General features: G+C 36.5%; 1 protein-coding gene across 2 annotated transcripts in view; it reads left to right on the forward strand.

Annotated features, from left to right (window-relative positions):
* Positions 1 to 5352: 5352 nt before the first annotated feature.
* The window catches only part of tkta (transketolase a), a 16599-nt gene continuing 5106 nt past the window's right edge, over positions 5353 to 16845 (forward strand). Inside the window, exons 1-10 of one of the 2 annotated variants that reach the window (XM_084394442.1) lie at positions 5353 to 5641; positions 7067 to 7184; positions 8066 to 8179; positions 8449 to 8546; positions 9910 to 10101; positions 10822 to 10940; positions 11756 to 11952; positions 12464 to 12628; positions 15232 to 15388; positions 16464 to 16594. In XM_084394442.1, coding sequence (XP_084250568.1) covers positions 5535 to 5641; positions 7067 to 7184; positions 8066 to 8179; positions 8449 to 8546; positions 9910 to 10101; positions 10822 to 10940; positions 11756 to 11952; positions 12464 to 12628; positions 15232 to 15388; positions 16464 to 16594 — 1398 coding nt within the window. In that variant the 5' untranslated portion in view covers positions 5353 to 5534. The remainder of the gene's footprint in view (positions 5642 to 7066; positions 7185 to 8065; positions 8180 to 8448; positions 8547 to 9909; positions 10102 to 10821; positions 10941 to 11755; positions 11953 to 12463; positions 12629 to 15231; positions 15389 to 16463; positions 16595 to 16845) is intronic. The other variant, XM_084394443.1, reaches the window with a different exon arrangement.

Raw genomic sequence — 16845 nt, forward strand, 5'->3', positions numbered from 1 at the left:
ATTTTATTGATAAAATACCATATAGATAAAAAGAGCTCTTTGCTAAAAGGCTTTTTGCAAAACACAATTTTTACATTTTATAAATGGGATTCAGTTATACATAAACCTTTTGGAACAAACTAAAAACAAAAAAGTGCTGAATTTTTTATTCTGGCAGTGAATGTTGTTGTGACTATGTAATGCCTCTTGTTAAAGGGATACTCCACTTTTTTTGGAAATAGGCTCATTTTACAACTCCCCCAGAGTTAAACAGTTGAGTTTCACCGTTTTCTAATCCATTCAGCCGAACTCCGGGTCTGGCGGTACCACTTTTAGCATAGCTTAGCGTAGATCATTGAATCGGACAGGACCATTAGCATCTCTCTCAAAAAAATGACCAAAGAGTTTCGATATTTTTCCTATTTAAAACTTGACTCTTCTGTAGTTACATCGTGTACTAAGACCGACGGAAAATGTAAAGTTGTGATTTTCTAGGCTGATATGGCTAGGAACTATACTCGCCTGCTGGACCCATGGTACGGCAGCAAAGTTTCTTGATTATTACGCAGGAATGAGAGTATAGTTCCTAGCCATATCAGGCTCTGTAGTTGTAGCTGAGACTGGAAGAGTTTGGTTTGTGATGATGAGAAGACGCTGTTTTCTGATGTAGAAGCAAATTCACTTGAGGATGAGGATATGTTAATAACTGTAAGCGGTAGACCAATCACCACAGACTTTGCCATCTGACCAATCAGAGCAGAGTATAGGCTCTCAGAAAGGATGCATGTAAACAGATTGTAGGAGACAAAATAGGGACCTTTAAAATAATAGAATAGGAGCACTTTACATTTTGTTCTGTTCACCATACAAGTCTTGGAGTTTAGCATAATGAGTTGTATGGACGTTTTTAATATTTTTTTCTCCCATCCTTTTTGATACTTGAACGCTCCAGTCCACCTTTAATTTTAATTATTACATAAAAGTAATAAAATAAACTAATACTGAGATGGTTCTGAGATGAAATAGTCTATGATCATTACAGTATGGATGCTAACATTCTTCCGTATACCTTCCCTCAAGACATTCTAGTCCTTGTCTAATTGTGAGTGACAGCGATGCAGTGAAATGACATCACAGCGTTCAATCCAACACGTGGCATCAGATGGCAGAATCCGACACGTGACATAACTGGTCAAGCTAAGCATGACATTGCAGAGAGGCGGACGAGTCGTGCTCATTGTGCAAACACTGCCAGCTGTGTTGATTCATGCCAAATGTGTGCGTTATACAGACACCACATGATATCATCAGCTAATTTCAGAATCTGTATTACTATATATGGCTATAATTGTATTACTCGAAACATGCAACTGTATGGGAAAGTGTGACAAATAACTTTTTTCAAGATTCAAACATAAAGAATTTTGGTTAAAATGTATATTTATATATACAAAAAAAAAAAAACATGTATATTTATAAAGTGCATGAAAACATTTTTAAATGACTTATTTGCAGTTAAGATTGCCCTGTGATGGTGTGACATTAATTATATATATTTTTTTTCTAATTATAAAAGAATTTGAAAAATGTTTAAAATGTAGAATAAGCATGTGCGTGTTATACATGTCAACAACTACCAAACAATATTCTTTCACTCAAACAATACTGTGAACATAGTGTTTATTTCAAAAGAATCTGAGTTTTCTTATAAAAAGTAGATGTTTATTATCCAGTTAGAGTGTATGGTGCAGTGGCGTTCTCTAGTGGTTATATTAAGAAACAACAGGAGTTTGTTGCAAGTAGGAATAGACCTTATTCAGAGGCTGTGATGGATAGACTTGTCGTGTTTTCAATGGCATTGCTGTAAAAATGGTGTATAAACCTCCCAGATCACTTGTAATTGTCCAGAGTTTATGTTGTCTGTTTTGTTTTTTTGTCTACTGAAATTTCTTGGAAAGATATTTTTACAGTTTCGTCAGCAGAACAATCCAAAAACACATGAAATTACAGTACAACCACTGAAGAGATGTATGTCTATCCCTTTCATTCCAAAGATGGCAGTGCTGTGAAGAAGGTCTGTGTTCTCTGACAGATGGACACTACTAGACTAGACAGAGAATGAACAACATATACATAAATTAGGTTTTTGCGCCATGACAGTATTGTTCTACCTTAAAAAAAATTTTACGAATATGGTAATTATAGGTATATCTATAATTATAGGTATATATACCATGCAAGTGATAAAATCATTTTACCATGGTGTTATCACTTTTTTTTAACTAAATTAAATTAAAATAAATTGATATTTACATCATTACCTTGTGTTTATTTTTAAATTATAATTTGCATAATTTACTTACTATGCATAGTTACACACACACACACACACACACACACACACACACACACACACACACACATATATATATATATATATTAGTATGTATAATTTAAAACAAATTATTATAACAAAATAAGTTAGAGAATTGGACATTATTGTGGTTTTATCCTATTTCTAACAACTGGTCTTTAGTGATGAGATTAATGGCTCTTTAGTTTATGATATTTGATTATTTTATCATATTGTTTCTCTTCAGGTTTATACCGCTATACTATGGTGGTGAAAAAAAAGTATACAGTGTCAACTTAATAGAAAGTAAGAATAGAAAATATTTCCAGGCAATGTTGTGTATATATAGTAGTTTTAGCATGTTATTGAATATGGTAATGTTAATGTATTTGGTCTTGGCAGACAAGATCTGCTACACTGCTGCTGCAGAGCAAGTATATAAAGTCGCTACTGCCAAGATACACAGACACGCTGCTGTGAGCGAGTAAGATATGCTCTAGCTGCATAAATACACAGATCCAGTAGCAGATGTAGACAGGTGGATCTGGGGGAGGTGGGTGGTAACTCTGATAGCGCTCTGCAGGACTAGCTTACAGCAAACAATGAACCAGAAATGTTGAGCAAGCAATCTCATTGGCTGCAGGATCAGCAGAGGCCAATCAGCTTGTGCTCTGTGGAAATGATGTAATTGCTTGCAGATTGGATGTAAACCTATCAGCCTACGCCCGCTAGAGTTTCATGACTGAACTAAATATTTAAGAAAGGGGTCTCATGGCAACATCCGTTTATATACTGTCTATGGCAACATCCGATTTAGAGGTCAGTAGGGTAAGGAAAAGGAAAACCCCTGATCTATAGGATGTTATTCAATTACTTTTTTTTTTTTTTTTGCAGAATACACTATTTCTTTTATGTACCTTGTATTTAATTTATTCATATATAGAATTTTTTTTGGTTTTTCGCATTTATTTCTAATTCTGGACTCTTAGATTACAGATTATATTTGTGTTTGTACAAAAACTCTTTCCCTCAAAACTTATAAAAAAAATGTTCCCCAACAGAAATGATGAACGTTTTCTCCTCCCCGTCTAATATGAGTCAGTGGATTATTCTAGATTGTACCATGTAACAGCTGCAGATGGAAAGGTCTCTAATCCCTGAGCAGAGCCGCAGCAGCCATTTGACATCCATTAGACATGCTGTATCACAGACACACAGACAGAGTAGTAGATGTCCTCTCTCTCTCTCTCTCTCTCTCTCTCTCTCTCTCTCTCTCTCTCTCTCTCTCTCTCTCTCTCTCTCTCTCTCTCTCTCTCTCTCTCTCTCTCTCTCTCTCTCTCTCTCTCTCTCTCTCTCTCTCCCCAACCCATCCCACTCTTTTTTTCATTGCAATTTCTCCAAATTCCACCAGATGGCAATACAATTCTTCTACATTCATCTTATTTCTTTTTTTTTTTAAATGAATAGACTAATAGAGTTATTTAGCAATAATCAGCATTGAAAAATGTATTTACCAACATATTAACAACTACACATGTTTCTCTATCACCAACTTAAGAGAACAGATAACATCTGTCCAATAGAAACCAGCCTCTGCACATCAGTAATGAGACATTTACAGTGATGATATATTATGCATCGTTTTAGCTGACAGCAACTTATACAGATATAAATAATTAAACCTTTGGAAAACCAAATGTTTAAAGTTTAATTGAGTGCACACTTTTTATTTCACATGATTTTAGAGTTATATGTTAAAATAAAAAAGTACGCTATATAAAATATAGCCTATATATATATAAAAAACTTTTTTGCAAACAGTAAAGTTAAGTGATGAAGTAAAGTGAACTGCAGCCAGAAATTATTGCTCGTGCTCGCTTCGCACTCGTGCACGCGTAACATACAGTAGGCTACAAGAATTGCTCTTTCGGTATTATACTGGACATTGTATTCGTTTAATGTGTCAAACTCTATTTATTTATTTTTTACAGTCTATGGTCAAAACCATACTGTCTATGGTCAAAACGTGGGCTCGAGTCGGGAGCGCGCTTAAACGTCAAATCCTTTTGATTTTCCCGGTAAAAACGTCGCGAGTCCTTAAAAATCAACCTGGCTTTATATTGGTCTCGTTTTTTTAAGTTTCTTTGCAAGCTGTTCACACATTGGCAATAAAAAACGGGTAAAACATGAATATACTTACATATAGCCCATTTAACAGAAAAAATAGACATAAACTAGATTATGAATGAAAGATAATATCATAAATCACACTTCACGTTAAGGTTTCATTTGTTAACTTTAGTTAACTACATTTGTTAACATGAACTAACAATCACTAGCATTTATTAATCTTGAATAATGCAAATTTCAACATTTACTAATATTTTTTGGTTAAAATCAAACGTTGCATTTGTTGTTATCCGTTAACGCATTTTGAACTAACATGAACAAACAACAAAGAATTGTATTTTTAACTAGCACTAACAAAAGATTAATAAATGCTGTAAATAGATTGATAATTGCTAGCTAATTTTAGCTAATGCATTTAACTAACATTTACAAATGAGACCTTAGGCTACTGTAAATTGTTAGTCTACTTAAAAAATAAACATAACCCCCCCCCCCCAAAAGTACATAAAATCAATCTGCATGTATTTTAATAATCCTAATTGAGGATATACCATAGCCTTCTATTGTTTTATATATATATATAAATATATCCCATAAAGAAAAACTTTCTTGGAATTAAATTATTTTATATATTTGACTAAGTCATGGGCACAATTTTATCCCTTAAACCCAAACACGCACACACATCCTTTAAAATCTCAATAGACTGAGGCTTTAATCTGGTAATGAGTTTAGATCCAGCAGTCAAAAGTCATAATGAGGGATTCCGCCTCTTTACTTGTGCGTGCGCTCTCTCTCTCTCTCTCTCTCTCTCTCTGTGTCTGTCTCTCTCTCTCTCTCTCTGTGTCTCTCAATCTCTCTCTTCTCGGCACACACCCACTTTCTCTGTCACAGCCAATGCCCACTGCCTCCCGACCTGTGTTGCACACTATAAAGTGCGTGTATGTGCACTGGCATAAAGCAGCCTCCCTCTCCTCTCCTCCTCCTTTTTCTATCTCTCACAGACACGCAACCAGTGCTCTCCTCAACCTCATTCTCTCCTTTCATTCTGTGGTGCTATTAGGCTGAACTCATGGAGGACTACCACAAACCAGACCAGCAGACCGTGCAGGCGCTGAGAAACATTGCCAACCGCCTCCGAATCAACTCTATCAAAGCCACCACCGCAGTGGGCAACGGGTAAGAGTTGGCACAGTTTCTGCAAATACCTGCATGTTTTTTTAATGTGACTTATTTGAACAGACAGATAGATAGACAGACAGACAGACAGACAGATAGATAGATAGATAGATAGATAGATAGATAGATAGATAGATAGATAGATAGATAGATAGACAGACAGACAGACAGACAGACAGACAGATAGATAGATAGATAGATAGATAGATAGATAGATAGATAGATAGATAGATAGATAGATAGATAGATAGATAGATAGATAGATAGATAGACTGTTGAGTGTATACACTCTTGCATGCACACCCTTATGCAAGACATAATCTTTGTCCTCAAAACCTAAGAAGACAGATGGTGTGATGATGCTGTTAGAAAATTTACAAAAAATTCAATTTTATTTTTTATTTTTTTCTGTTTATTTTTTGTAGTAATATGTGCATTGCTGTGTATTTAAAGTGAGCTTAAACTGCAATTTATTTGAACTATTTTACTTTATTTTACCAGTTTTTAACAGCAACTATGGGGTCATTTTTATTATTAATAATTTTTTTTACAGCAATGCAATTGCAGCTAGTTCTTTTCAATTTGGGACAATTAAAAGGGTTGTTTTATGCAATACACCTGTAATCAACTTTTGCAATGTTTGAGAACAATACTAAATATTGAATCTGATAATAGTAATTATATTTTACATCGTCTTCTTTTGTGATTTATTTTGTTAAGAATGTGTAATGCTTCATTGAAGAATCTATTTTTGCATTTTAGTTTGGCTCATTTTCTGTATTCCATCTGCTTTTTCACTCTTAGGAAGATAAATCATCTGTAAGAAAAAAAAAAAAAAAAAAATTATGGTTTTGAAATGGAAACAAAAACCTCATTAATTTTTAAGTTTATAAAACAGGTGAAGATGATTATTGTTTTTCATGACCATTGTTTCATACACATGTGAAATTGCCTCTGTTTTCTAATGCTACTGCTGAGCTGTTATGTAAATTGCCGCATGAATCTGGCGCAGTAATTCATATCTGACATCTGAGCGTAACATTAAATTGCATTTTAAAACGCTGCTTTGACAGGTGAAGATTTGATCTGATGCCGAGTCTGTTTCACAGCATGTGGTTTTTAGTGCTGTCTCGGACCTAATCTTGAAGCAGATGGGTGTTAGTGGGTGGTATGATTGCTCAAAGCTTTAGATTATACCATAAGTGTGGTGCCGGTGATTAAACATCCTGGATTAAACATCACCTTTGGCATCCTTTTGGATAGAAAGTCACTAATTGTCTTATTCAAACCCGACAAGTATGTGTGTGTGAGAGAATTATTTTAAGTGAATGTTACATAATAAACCATAAAAATGTCTAAATGATTAGTTATGAAACTACCTTTACCTATCCTAACCTTCAGAGTCTTTCCCATTTCATTGGCCAGGCATCCAACATCATGCTGCAGTGTGGCAGAGATCATGTCTGTGCTTTTCTTCCACACTATGAAGTACAGGCCAGATGACCCCAGGAACCCCAACAATGACCGCTTTATCCTGTCCAAGGTGAGGTTACAAGAGAAGAGACTCGGCTAACTGGGATTATTCAAGTGTCAGGTTTGATATTTCAAGTTTAAACCAAGATGACAGTAAGTCAGGAGAATTACATTATTTGGTGCTAAATCTCCTTATAAAAAGTACTGTGCCAGTATTATGGTACAGTGATGGTAAGACCATTGCTCTTTGAAATAGTGCTACTGAATTATAAACATATCTATATGCAAATGGAATTTTACATTATCAAGGTACATTGATGAATACCATGGTATTATAATTATATGACAAAAATACACATTTATCTTACTAGCCATGACTTACCAAAATTAAACTATATTAAATATAACTAATTGTACTATGAGTTCCATGAAAATTAGTGAAAAAGTAGATATAATAAGCCTGAATAAATATAATATAATGTAAAAAAAATATATATAATAATACAGGGCTATGCTAAATATGTTTATCAGTTTTTAAACAGTTTTTTAAAGTTGGTTAGTAATTGTTGGATAATAGCATAATAGTGGTAATATAAATTAAATTAAATTAAAATCCATGTAATATAATAAAATAATACAGGGCTATGCTAAATATGTTTATCAGTTGTCAAACAGTTTTTTTTTTAAATTAAGTAATTGTTTGATAATTGCATAATGGTGGTAATATAAATAATATAATATAACATAAATCATAAAATCCCCCAAAATAATGTAATATAATAATAATATAATATAATATAATAATACAGGCCCATGTTAAATATGTTTGTCAGTTCTTAAACAGTTTTTTTTTTTTTTTTTTTTTGTTAAGTAATTGTTTGATAATTGCATTATGGTGGTATTGTGGTTAATTCATAGATTATTTATTTTATTTATTTTTTTCGTCCACAGGGTCATGCGGCTCCTATCCTCTACTCTGTGTGGGTGGAGATCGGCTTCCTGAAAGAGTCTGAGCTCATGAGCATGTGTCAGGTCGACTCAACTCTGGAGGGACACCCTACACCCGTGAGTAACAAACACACACACACACACACACACACACACACACACACACACATCTAAGATCAGATGCTCTTCTTTAACATATTCAATCAAAATTATATGAAAGTTGGCTGCTCTCAGAGCAGAAAATATTTAGGAGCACCGTGAGAAATATTATAGTTCATTAGGTCATAAATGATTGTTCAGGTTAAACTGGCTGTGAACGCATTATTAACCAATGAGATGTTATTTGATGTAACATCGAAATGAGTGTGTGAGTGTGTGTTTGACAGAAGCAGCAGTTTGTGGATGTGGCCACAGGCTCTCTGGGACAGGGGCTGGGCGTAGCCTGTGGAATGGCCTATTCAGCTAAATACTTTGACAAATCCAGGTAAGAATGTTACCCATAAACCCACACGTTAATGATGACTGCATATTTTAGCTCTACAGTAAAACAAACAGCTTTATAGCTTGCGATTCATGCAAACTCAAATTTTTTTCAAAGTCTTGATTTAGTTTTGGGGGTTTTCTTTAATTGAATGTTAAAAAAAAAAACATTATTTCGTAGCACCTCTCTTCCCAGTCTGTCAGTAACGCTCTGTTTAGTTCCTGTCTCTATGAAGCCCCTCCTTCCGAAAAGCGCATTGTGCTCTGATTGGTCGGCTGGATCAGTGTGTTGTGATTGGTCAACCGCTTCGAGCGTGTTTCGGAAATGCCACGCCCATTATCAAAACCGCGAGTTTCAACATACTACTAACGCAACTCAACCAGGCCTCACCGCTTTTTTGCGTAATTATTTAAATGAGGAATATTGAGAAGAAAACTACAATCGAGGCGTTTCGGGGAGTTCAGAAACACTGATATAGAGAATAACTCCTTTTGGAGTGAATTTGTGCTTTGTTACTGTGCAGACCTTTTCCATGCTCAAACAGCAACATCACACACCGAAGAATGTTGAAAAAAGCAAAACAGATTTAAAAAATACCCTAGTGCTCAGATGCTTAAACCATAAATATAATATGCAAAGATGCAGAAACTGTATTTACCAGAATGCTCACTATAATCTCATGTTTGTATGCCCGTGTGGGAGTGTGCTGCAGATTTGAAGGGTGTGGAGTTTTCCTGTCAAGCTGTGCTTTCACGATTCTTCTGCTCTAATAATCAAAGCCCCAGCGGCCATCACCCGGTTATTTTTATATCTTGGGTAGAATTCAATATAGGCATAAGCACACAAATTATTCCCAAATTGAAACCTAATTTTTGTGCAGTCCTTTCTTTGGCTAACTCTCTATTTATAATGCATTGTAAAAGCCAATGAATAAATAATCTGTATATGTACATATGTTGCTGTGCAGAGAGCATTTTTACTCAAATCCCAGCTGATTTCTAATCCATTGAACCTATCTCTTCTCATTCATGTAAGATCTGGCGTGACAGGAATGTGTCAGGTGGTATTAAGAAGGGCGGCGGTGATGAGGTGTAAGGGTCGGAAAGACTTTTTAATGCTTATCTTATGCTCAACAAGGCTGCATTTATCTGGTCAAAAATACAGTAAAAACAGTATTTCAATATTTGAAATATTATAACAATTTAAAAGAACTGAATATATTTTAAGATGTAAGTTATTCCTGTGATCAAAGCTGAATTTTCAGCATCATTACTCCAGTCTTCAGTGTCACGTAATCCTTCAGAAAAATGTCTTATTATTGCATTGTCTGTACAAAGTGCAATAAATGTAATTGACTCTTTTGCAGTTATAACGTGTACTGTCTGCTGGGTGATGGAGAAATGTCGGAAGGGGCTGTATGGGAGGCCATGTCCTTCGCTTCCTACTACCAGTTGGATAATCTGTTGGCCATACTGGACATCAACCGTCTGGGCCAGAGCGACCCGGCACCACTGCAGCACCATGTGGAGAAGTACCAGAGACGCTGTGAGGCCTTTGGGTAGGTTAGATGGAGATTGTTAAAGGCATGGGCTGGGAGCTAAAACTTTGTAGGTTCAAACCCCAGAAAGGGTACCTCAAGTTGCTCCAGGAGGGTTTGGATAAAAGTGTCTGTTAAATGACATACTGTATGGGTGAATTTTGAAAAACAAGTCAAGAACATGTCATATTTCAATTCCAAATAAAAATGAATTATAATAATTTAAAAGGATAGTTCACCCTAAAATGAAAATTAAGTCGTCATTTACTCACCCTGGTGTTGTTCTAATGCCGTACGCCCTTCTTTCTTTTATGGACTACAAAAGGAGTCTTTTTTTATACAAATGTCCCGCTCGCGATCGTCCATATAATGGCAGTGAAAAGCGACCAGCATCAAGCTTTTAAAAAAAGATGCAAAAGTATCACAGAATGATCCCAAAACGAAACGTGTCGAATATTGCGCCTTTCCGTAGCTCAAGGTCGCTTTACATTGTACATTACAATACATTTACACATCCGCACACACATTACATAAGGACAAATATAGTCAAATTATCCAAAATACATGTTAAATAGATATGTTTTCAGCTGAGTCTTGAATGTAGCCACAGATGAGATATTACGAAATGTAAGGGGTAGTTAACATTAACACTAAATATACATATTTTTATATGTGCATTTATTTGTGTGAGTGTGTGTAGTATATAGCCATCAATCAATTTGTTTTTTGGTGTGTTTTCAGGTGGCATGCCATCATTGTGGACGGCCACAGTGTGGAGGAGCTGTGTAAAGCCATGAGCCAACCACGCCACCAGCCCACGGCCATCATCGCCAAGACCATCAAGGGCAAAGGCATTCCTGGTATATTTATACCTATAACATCCTAATCTGTAAAGACTGATAGAACTATTTCAGGGTTTTTCCTGGGTCATCCACACACACAGTACAAAGTACCCAACCCATGTAAACTGCAAGCCCGGTATTGATAATAAATCCAAAATATGCAATATTAACTTATCCTATATATTCATGAAATAGAAAAAAAAGTGCAAGTGCAAAGTGCTTAGAACTATTTTATATGTAAAAATCTGTAAATGTACAGTACATACATGTTAAGTCACTGAGTACCCGATTTAATGATGAACAACAAATACATTTCTCATTACATAGAAAAAGTGGCAAATCTATAATTTGCATTTACACTCCAAGACTTAATGCACAGATCATTTGACATACAGTATCAGATTGTTTTGTTCCGTCCATTGCTATGGTTATCACTGTCAATCAGTTTAAATACGGTTGTCAATCCAGAAACTTTGCAATGTGTACTTAGCAGCATTAAAAAAAAATATTTATTATATGCAGAAAGTGAGCAGAAAGTGAGCCATTAAAATAACTGAAGCTGTCAATCACAACGCGAGGTACACAAAGCTGCACTCGTGAAAACTCCCGTTATAATCAATGAAGCTGTGCAATGAATTTTATACTTAGATTGGCGAGCGTGCAGAACTCGCGCTGAACAAAAATAACTCTGGTGTTTTGAGCGATGTTGAGCGGATTCAGGTATCGTCACATTAAATAAATCTTTGGCCGGACAAAGATTCATTTTGGCAGCCAATGCAGGAAAACCCCTGTATTCTTTGATTAAAAAAACAACGACACTTTGTTGTCTTCAGTGGCAGAAGATAAGATGGGATGGCATGGCAAGGTGCTGTCAAAGGACATGGCAGAGAGCGTCATGAGAGACATCCAGAGCCGCATCCTAAACAGTAACAAGCGCATGTACCCGACCTCACCCATTGAAGATGCCCCACCCGTGAGCCTGCGCAATGTCCGCATGCCCAGCGCTCCCAACTACAAGCCTGGAGAGAAGGTGAGAGGTCAAGGCAAGAAAAAAAAAAAGATGGACTGATGGTTAGATGGATGATATAGTGCGTGTATAATTATTATGCAAGTCAATTTTCTGATCTTTTTTTTTTTTTTAAACACATTTGACCAATTCCAAACCACGTCAAACTTAATAGCTATTAATTTTGTATAATAATTTATGGGCTGGAAGTGAAATCGCCTTATATTCAGATGTGCAGGTTTTCTTTTACAGAAAAAATGGGCCAAAAAGTATATTTAACTCGCACTCGCACTCGCAATTTCTACAGTATTGCATCCTTCTCATGGGCATTTAATAATTTTTGACTTTCCAGCGTGAGTTAATAATTAAATATCACTTATAAATAATTATATACTAAATTAATAGTAGATATTAAGATAGATGTGGTTTGGAATTGTTAAAATGTGCTTAGAAAATGACTTGAATAATAATTATGCAGGCACTGTAAGCATAATTATCATGGTCTAGCTCTCTTCACCATGTTTTTTCCCGACAGATTGCCACCTGCAAGGCATATGGGATGGCCTTGGCCAAACTGGGACGTTACAACGAGAGAGTGGTGGCTATGGATGTCGACACCAAAAATTTCACCTACTCTGAAATCTTTAAAAATGAGCATCCCAACCGCTTTATTGAGTGCTACAGCGCAGAGCAGAACATGGTAGGAAACTATGAAGTATTATCACTAAAATATCTGAGATACAAATTTTCTATAGTCAGGTAGCGGCGATTTCAATTCTTACTTTTTTTACTGCACATGCAGCCAAGTTTGATTGAAAGCCCATTTTGCCAGCCGTGTAGCACCCCTTTCATTTCTACATTTTAGCACCCTTGACAGTTTTGAGAGCCAAATCAAAGGTTTGCACATTTGGAAGAGCTTAGTGAACGAAACACCCGTAAACACTCCCTAGATTGTTCTGGATAAAGTAGAGCTGTGGGATTGGCCACGTAAAATGCCCCTCAAAGCACCAAAGTCGCTGGTTTGTTGAATAATACATGCGCTCTATCCATAATGCAGCAGTGAAGATGTGACCCACTTACGCTCCATTTTGCACGCGTCCTGCTGCAGTGCCTTTCCCCGAGAAGCCATGCAGAAAACCTGCACCGCCTTCGTCTCAGAAGCACATTCTTTAGGATCTGTGCTGTAAGCCAAAATATTTCTGCTTTGTCTCTACAGTCATTGTTCCCTTGGTACGTGTGGTAGGTAAAATGTAGGTCACTCATTTGTGATTTCTAGCTTTGGGAAGCGATCGTAATGGACGTGATAATAATCTGAATACTAATTAAATGGTCAAGAGTTCATATCTGTTCCACACAGTTAACCAATCAGAGGCAATACTGACACTAATTAGAGGATATATATTAATAGATGTTAGCGTGCATACTGATGAGGGAGTCATATGCACTACTGTCTGTCAAAAAGAAAATATGAATTGATTTTGATAGCTAAATGCAAATGTTATAATAGAGTGGCTTCAAAAAGTATTTGGACACTTAAAGGGATAGTTCACTTTGAAATTAATTTTTGATATGTTTTAGCTTACCTCAAGGGCATCCAATATGTAGGTGTCTTTGTTTCCGCAGTAGTTTCAATTTTGATATTTTTAGGTCAAACCGTTCTTGTCTGTCAGTCATATAATGCAGGTCTATGGTCACTGTCTCAAAACACAAGCACAGAGTCCAAATTAAAACAATTCCCCATCGTCCAAATGAAACAATTCCCCATCATAAGTACACATTGATGGCCTAAGACACGAAACGAGCGGTTTGTGTGAGAAAACGAACAGTATTTATATCGTTTTTACCTTTTGTACACAGCCACGTCCAAGTGATCTGATCTGACGTGTACGCAGACTGGTGCATAGATATATACACTAGATGTTGCCTTAAAGACATTCGTTCCAATGAACTGCTGTAGACAAGGCGACATCTAGTGTATATATCTATGCACCAGTCTGCGTACACGTCAGATCAGATCACTTGGACGTGGCTGTGTATAAGAGGTAAAAACGCTATAAATACTGTTCGTTTTCTCACACAAACCGCTCGTTTCGTGTCTTAGGCCATCAATGTGTACTTACGATGGGGAATTGTTTAATTTGGATGATGGGGAATTGTTTTAATTTGGACTCTGTGCTTGTGTTTTGAGACAGTGACCATAGACCTGCATTATATGACTGACAGACAAGAACGGTTTGACCTAAAAATATCAAAATTGAAACTACTGCGGAAACAAAGACACCTACATCTTGGATGCCCTTGAGGTAAGCTAAAACGTATAAAAAATTAATTTCAAAGTGAACTATCCCTTTAAGCCACATTTTAAATGTAGAATATGTGACCCTGGACCACAAAACCAGTCACATGGGTATTTTTATTTTTTTTATTGAGATTTATACATCATCTGAAAACGGAATAAATATGTTTTCCATTGATGTATGGTTTGTTAGGATAGGACAATATATTGCCGATATACAACTATTTGAAAATCTGGAAACATTGAGAAAATCGCCTTTAAAGTTGTCCATTTATGTTCGCGATTGTGCTGCATTCACTCACAAAAATAAATGTTTTCTATATTTACGGTAGGAAATTTACAAAATATCTTCATGGAACATGATCTTTAATATCCTAATGATTTTTGGCATAAAAGAAAAATACAATGTATTGTTGGCTATTGCCACAAATATATCCGTGCTACTTGTGACTGGTTTTGTGATCCACGGTCACATATACCGTATACATATACTGTATATAGTCTTATTGTGGCTTAGGCTCGCATGGAGTGGATTTGAGACAGGAAACAGGAAATGATAGCGAGTGTGTGTGAGCTGCATGTTGGTAATTCCTCTTATATGAAGGATAAAATGGAGTTCCTGTTTAGCAGATTCCATGTGTCTCTTCTCTAGTTTATTACAACCTACAAAAATATTGAGGGGGTATTGGCTATTAAACTATTTATGTCTGATGCATCTGCCTGTATAGTACCAAATGTCATGCCTTTTGGTTTGGATATGCTCTTGTGTATCATTTCTTTCAAAAAAGTATACAGTAGATTTTTGCTGTGCTTGGGTTTGTAAATGGCTACTATGTACTTGCTAAGATGTTGTGAGTGGGGTTTGCTAGGGTTTTCTAGGTGGTTTCTAGGGTGTTGCTAGGTTGCTCTTATACTGGACCATGTTAAAAGAGGCAAAAGTCCGATCAGTTCGGAATGTTGCGAGATCAGGATCAAAATGTTTTCACACCATTATCCATCTCTCACAGGTCAGTGTTGCCACAGGCTGTGCCGCACGTGAGCGAAACATCGTGTTCGCCAGCAGCCTGGCCACTTTCTTCACCCGCGCCTATGACCAGCTCCGCATGGCCGCCATCTCAGACAGCAACATAAACCTATGCGGCTCCCACTGTGGCCTGTCTGTCGGTAAGAAGTGCCTTCTTTCGTTTCACAGGCCACAATCAAAGCCCCACCCCTTTTTCAGTGGCCTTGGTTCCGGAAGTATTTTCTCCATTCATTTTACCCATAGGGATTTAAAAAAAGTCTTTGTTAAAGAGTTATAAGCAGTGAACCAAACTAACCAGCTGTAAGCTGAATCACAACATTGCAAACTTTTATTTAAAGCAAGACATTATTTGAAAATGTGACAAAAAGACAAGACTATGTACTTGATGGCTTTACTGAGGGGAAGAACTACAATCCCATGAAGCACTGGGAATGACTAAATCAAATTAAACTGTTTATTTAAAATTGTTGATTATATCTACAATATGTGTAATGCAAAATGATATATATATACAAATATTTAAGTAGTTTGAACTCGATTACATCATTTGTGGTACTTCATGGGAGAGGGCGTTGATTATTCTGACTCTCTGATTGATGGAATTCTGTGTACAGCCTCATGGGTAATGTAGTTTTCCACCACAAATTCAGCTGTTAAACACGATTATTTAAAAAATAAGTTAAAATAACACAGGCTGAAGGCAGACAAAAGCATATTTCATCATTCAAAACATAACTTAAGAACTCACAGCAGGGCTGTCTTTAAAGATATATAAGTTATTGTTAAAAATATTGTTGAATTTGTACTTCCGGAACCTGACTGTCGCACTCTATTCTCCTCTCTCACACACTGCAGCTGTGACTCTTAACTATGATGTTTTTGAATAGATTTGTGAGCAATTCACCCCTCCTTTTCCTGAAGCTGTCTTTCTAATGTGTGTTTTGTTCTCCTGGTTGTCTGGAGGTGGTGCGACTCTTAGCACAACCCCTTCTCCCTCTCTCCCTCCCCCTGTGTATCTCGGAGGCTGTCTCCGGGTGACCAGGCATCCCCTCCGTTAGCACAGGTACACTGCATGCCACTCCGTCTGTCTGTACACCTGCCTGACTGCTCGACTTCACATGTGTGTGCACCTGCCTCACATATCTGATGTACAAATGCTGTTCAGTCTAAATGAACAGTGCCAGTGTGTGGCTGATGTGTGTGTGTGTGCTTCAGGACAGGACGGACCGGCCCACATGGGACTGGAGGACATGGCTATTTTTAGAGCCATCCCCACTGCCACCATTTTCTACCCCAGTGATGCCATGTCCACTGAAAAGGCTGTGGAGCTTGCAGCCAACACTAAGGTTGGCATGTTATATCTGCTATTATGAGTGGTCGATAACTGATGCCGGTACACAATACTTAAAATTCAAACAAAATATTTGAACACAGAAAATGTACAGTACATTATCTATTGATAAGGATGTTGGTATATTACGAATTGAATTGAAAATGCTTTTTAAATTCCAATTTAATGTATGAATTTCTATTCAATTAGATAGATAGATAGATAGATAGATAGATAGATAGATAGATAGATAGATAGTCAGCTTGA

This window comes from Rutilus rutilus (assembly GCF_951802725.1).
Source record: "Rutilus rutilus genome assembly, chromosome: 22".
NCBI classification, from domain to species: domain Eukaryota; kingdom Metazoa; phylum Chordata; class Actinopteri; order Cypriniformes; family Leuciscidae; genus Rutilus; species Rutilus rutilus.